This window comes from Corvus brachyrhynchos, unplaced genomic scaffold (genome assembly GCF_000691975.1).
Source record: "Corvus brachyrhynchos isolate BGI_N302 unplaced genomic scaffold, ASM69197v1 scaffold46, whole genome shotgun sequence".
Taxonomy (NCBI): domain Eukaryota; kingdom Metazoa; phylum Chordata; class Aves; order Passeriformes; family Corvidae; genus Corvus; species Corvus brachyrhynchos.
This window is the reverse complement of record NW_008238838.1, coordinates 1,472,443-1,477,554: the sequence shown is the minus strand read 5'-3', so window position 1 is coordinate 1,477,554 and position 5,112 is coordinate 1,472,443. Positions and strand designations below refer to the sequence as shown.

General features: G+C 58.9%; 1 protein-coding gene across 1 annotated transcript in view; it reads right to left on the bottom strand.

Annotated features, from left to right (window-relative positions):
• Positions 1–137: 137 nt before the first annotated feature.
• Positions 138–5,112, bottom strand: part of KIRREL3 (kin of IRRE like 3 (Drosophila)) — a 142,219-nt gene continuing 137,244 nt past the window's right edge. The window contains exons 17-18 of the mRNA XM_017738339.1: positions 1,317–1,403; positions 138–362 (exon numbers count right to left, since the gene is read on the bottom strand). Coding sequence (XP_017593828.1) covers positions 237–362; positions 1,317–1,403 — 213 coding nt within the window. The 3' untranslated portion in view covers positions 138–236. The remainder of the gene's footprint in view (positions 363–1,316; positions 1,404–5,112) is intronic.

The following is a 5,112-nucleotide window of genomic DNA, read 5'->3' as shown; positions in this document are numbered from 1 at the left end:
CGGAGCCACGGCGCCCACGCGGAGGGTCCCGAGCGTCCCCGGCGGGGCTCAAACGTGCGTCTGCATCCGCCTCTGCAGGGGCCGGCTGGGGTCTGAGTTTTGGGAAGAGGACTGGGAGTGGTGGGAGGAGGAGGCGGAGGCCTTGCTGGCCTTGTCGAACTGCACGTAGCCGTCCTGCTTGCCGCTGCTGCTGATGCTGCTGTCGCACTGGGTGTCGAGGAAGGAGCTGCTGTCGCTCATGGAGCCGCGCTGGAACTCGCGCTCGCACAGCTCGATGGAGCGGGCCAGCCCGACAGCGAGATGGTGGGGGTGGAGTGGTGCTCCTTGAAGGTGTTCACACTGTAGTAGCCGTTGGTGGGGTCCTGGGGAGTGGGAGAAGCGGGGCAGGTTGGTGGTGGCCTCCCTGGGTACCGTGGGATTTGGGGTGCCCACCCTGCCCATCCACCCGGGACATGCGAGACTTATCAGGATCATGGAATATCCTGAGCTGGGAAGGGATCCACCAGGATCACCCAGTGCAGCCCCTGGCCCTGCACAGACACCCCAGCAACCCCACCCCGGGCATCCCTGGCAGCGCTGTCCAAACGCTCCTGGAGCTCTGGCAGCCTCGGGGCCGTGCCCATTCCCTGGGGAGCCTGGGCAGTGCCCAGCACCCTCTGGGGGAAGAACCTTTCCCTGACATCCATCCCAACCCTGACACAGCTCCAGCCGTTCCCTGGGTTCTGTCCCTGGTCACAGAGCAGAGATCGGAGCTGCCCCTCGGGAGGAGCTGCAGCCTCTGGTGAGTCTCCCTTCAGCCTCCTCCAGGCTGAACAAGCCAAGTCACCTCAGCTGCTCCTCATATGGCCCCTCCAGACCCTTCCCCATTTTCATAGCCCCCCTTTGGAGGACACCCTTACCCCTTAACCGCAGAACTGTCCAGCAATGTCCTCTTGTGTCCTCATTTCCACTGTTCAGCCCCCTCCAGGTCGGGACACAAGTGCCCCTTGCATCCCACTGTTCTGGCACTACACCTTCGTGTCACCCCCAAAAGCTTCTGGGGCCAGCAAACAGTGCCCGCAGACCAGAGCCTCTGTCCCTGCACTGGGACAGCCCTCTGGGACAGGCCACCACCACTGGGGACATGGCCCGAGGACAGACAGCCTGGTAGCAGCAATGCTGGGTGAGGCATGAGCTGGTTCTGCCCGGTGGTGGGCACGGAGAGGGGTTCCCAGCACCCCCGGGATGCAGCCCCTCTGCCAGGAGTGACCTGGGGGGCTCTGACCCCATCTCTTCGTGGGTTTGGGGACAGAGGCAGGCTCCAGGATCCATCTCACCTTCAGGTTTTGAAACTCCTTCTCCTCCTCCTTGAGCACCTCGAGCTGCTTCAGCACCGAATCCTGCTGGAACTCCCCCCGGTCCATCTAGGAAAGGATGCAGACAGGGGTCAGCATCCCAGGCACCTCCTGTCCCCCGGCTGTCCCATCACCCCCAGGCCATGTGGGGCGAGCCCCACATCCCTCATTAGCCCCACGGCACGAGGAAGTTGCCACCAGCCGGATTCAAGGACCTCCCCAGGGGTGCCCCAGCGGTGTCCGAGGGCGGCGGAGCCGGGCAGATGCCCAAAAGCCACGTGATTCCCTGGGTTACAGATTGTTTTTCCCTGTTTAGGACAGAAAAGGCCGGGCTGATGCAGAAAACGAATTATTTACCGTGGTGAGGGTTGGGGCTGCACCCACCTTCCCAAAGCAACACCCCCAAATTCTCCTTTTTCCCCCCCTTCTTTTCATCCTTTCCTCCTCAGCTGAACTTGGCCGCCTCATTAGTTTTCCTTTGAAGGCCGGCTGTGCGGGTGTGTGGGGGGTGGGGGGGTGAGGCGGGGCGAGGTGCACATTAATTACACCACAGCTTTAATTACCCTTCCTTCAGCACGCGGGGCTGTGCAGGAAGCAGAATAATTATCGACCAATTTCTCAGTCGCCTTTTTTTAGCTTCTCCCGTATTCACCGGACGCCTCCAGCCCGGCTTCTCTGGCATCACAGCCCCACATCAGTCCCAAAATCCCCTTTTATTGCCCAAATTCTCTCCTCTTTAAGATGGTAAGTGGCTGTGGAAATTCACCTCGCGGCACTTGCTGTTCATCTCCCGAAAGCCTTTGATGTGGCTGTTAAAGGCAATAAATTAAAAGAACTGAGTTTTCCTAGGGAAAAGAAAGCCTGGATCAGCCATTGATTTGCCGGGATAAATACAAATGTCGCCGCGGATTAAACGAGTGCAGCTAAAATGGGATGTGGAGGGGGTTGTTTTTGCTCTGCCAGCCCCAGCGACCCCCTCGATGCTCCAAAGCATCTCTGGAAGGCAGAGGCTGGGGGTGTTCACCCTATCGAAAGGGTTTAACACGTCCTAGCTCGGAAAGAAAAAGAAAAACCATTTCTTCTTGGATTTGGCGCTTTTGTTGTTGGCGCGGATGACCCAGGGGGGCAGGACAAACGCAGACATGGAGAGGGGAGAAGGGAGGTGGGAACCAAACCTCCCTGGAATGAATGTCGGGTTTGACGGGGTGTTTTAGGCCGTTTCATGTTGCCTCTTGAAGGGATGGTGGGAATGATCCAGGCACTGGGATGCTCCTCGAGCCCCGTGGGGACCCTGCCTGTCCCTGGGGCTGGCAGGACGCTTTGAATTCGGCTGCGCCCCGCGGATTTGGGGACTGCAGGGAATCCCCACGTGGGGTCCATAACCTCCAACTCCCCCATTAGAGCCAGTCATTAACGTCACCTTTATTAAAGTCCTACACCGTTAATTAGTGGGCGGTGGGATCCTCGTTAGTGTGATTTCCACTTTGTCATCACCGGAAAGGGAGGGAAATTAACTCAAGTTCAGTCCATCACCAATATTAATGGGGATTACGAAGAGCGAGAGGGAAATACATGGAAAAAAAGACCGGAGATATCTGAGTGCCCTGGCATGGATGCCAGTGCCATTCCTGGAGTTTTTCCAGAGCAGTGGCTTTCTCCAGCCAGGTGACAGCACCAACATGCTCCGGACCTTGCACCTGTCTGTTAGAGCCTCGTGCCCACCACTCCCCTCCTGCCAGCGCCGTTCCCACCCCTGGGAATCTCACGCCAGGACTTAATCCTGCTTGGCACTGCCAGGCGCCAGCAGCCTTCGCCATCCCCAGAACGGTGGGGTGTAAAGTCCTGCCCATCCCAAACCCCGCCGGTCCCTCCTGGATCAGCGTGGCCGAGGGATGTGACAAACTGCACCCCTGCCTGCCGCCACCTCAGTTTGCCCCGCTGCAAAAGGCAGGGACCCCCGAGAGATGCTGAAGCATCACCTCGGCTCTGCCGTGCTGGCTCCCAGCGCGCAGGGAGCGCGTCCCTGCAGAGCACAGTGACTTCTCGGGGTCACTCAGCGCAGGGAAACACCGGATGGAAGCAGCAGGCAGCGCCGTGCCTCCCGCTCCGCTCTGGAAATGCGGAGCTCTCCCGCATTTCACGCCCCCAGATGAGGCCGCTGAGGTGGAGAATCCGACAGGATATTAAATTTTTGGCTTTCATTAGTGGACACAATATGTTTTCTAAAACGCTGCTTCAGGTCCCTGAGTATCCTCCAGACCTGGCGGGCTCCGAGTGCCTCCCCCCACCTCGCTCCAGGTTTAATTACAATATTTCCGGCTGGTTGGGTAATTGGATGCCACCCGGCAGCACTTGTGCGGGCCAGACGTTACCAGGGTGAGGGATGCTGACGCCGATTCTCGAACAGCGACTTCCTCTGCTCCCAGGGAGGGAACAAGGCCATGAATAAAGAACCCCTCTGGGAATTCCCAGCTGGATGAAGCTTTATCACCTTCAAACACCGGCTCTGATCTCGGTCGCCCAGTGATGTGAGCTCCCACGGGGGCGGGTGTGGCTGCCCACCACAGGAGAAGCTGCAGCTTCTCCTTTCTTGTCCCACCTCTCCCCAAAACGTTGCTTTTGGCTGGGCTGGTGCTGCTGGAAGGGGTCGGCTGTGTGGGAGGGATGTTCCCCGCGCCTCCCGGGCGAGGCTGGATGTTGTGGAGATGCAGCCTGGCTCCAGTCCAGGCCCGGCTCTGCCAGCTCGGGGTTGCTGGTGCTTCCCAGGGTGGCGGTGGCAGTGGCCGCTGGGCACGGGGATCATGTCCCAGCCCGCGGGCACGGGAGGAAGGCAGCGAGAGGGATGCTGTGTCCACTGGGCTGCAGGTAGGAATGAGCCTCGCCCAGAATGGAAATTCTGCTTCTTCCACAGGGATCTGAGCTGAGCCCCTGTCTGGAAAAGGTGTCTGGTGCTGATCACCTGTGAAGGCCATGAAGAAACTGGGAACAGCCCTTGGAGCAGAGGGATGGGTTTAAGGAGACAGGAAAAGATAAACCTGTCACTGGATGGATTATTTTGGCTGTTCCACTCCAAATATGAACCAAAGGTGATGCCTGGATCTGTGTGGCCACACTGGATCCCCTCCGATGGAAGGGATGATCCGGAGATGGAGATCTCTGGGATGCCCCTGCCTGCCTGTTGCTTTGGGATCTTCTCTGGCTGCTCATGGCGGTGGGGATGGCTCCTTTGGGATTATCAACCCCATTTCACGGGTGGGGAGGCATCAGCCAGGAATAAACCCAGCCATGGTGAGGACCGGAGCTGATGATGCTCTTCATCTCCATCCTTACAGCCCGGGCTCGACGGAGCTGCCGTCATCCCGCAGGAGAGAGAACGCGGCTGTTGTGGTATATTTCCCCAGGATCAGACCCTTCACCAGGCTCTTTTGCCTCCAGCCCTAGAGCTGGCAGCCTTTTCCCTGCCCGCGGGCACTGCCTGGCAGAACAGCTCTCGGAGCAGGGGGTGGGCACGACGCTGAGGCAATGTGAACATATGCAAATCAGCCAGCGTGACGCGTATCCTAAGGTGTTAATGAATTTATAGATGCATGAATAATGACTTGTGAAAAGCACGGTGAGCCGCCGAGGTCACAGATGGCTGGAGAATGACAAAAGAGCGTTTGGGGGGACGGGAGTCACGCTGACGCTCTGCGGCCAGGAATGCTCCGGCAGAGCGGGACACGGTGGGAAACCGAGCAGCGAAGGCACATCCACGGTGCTGAGGGTCCTGAAATTCAGC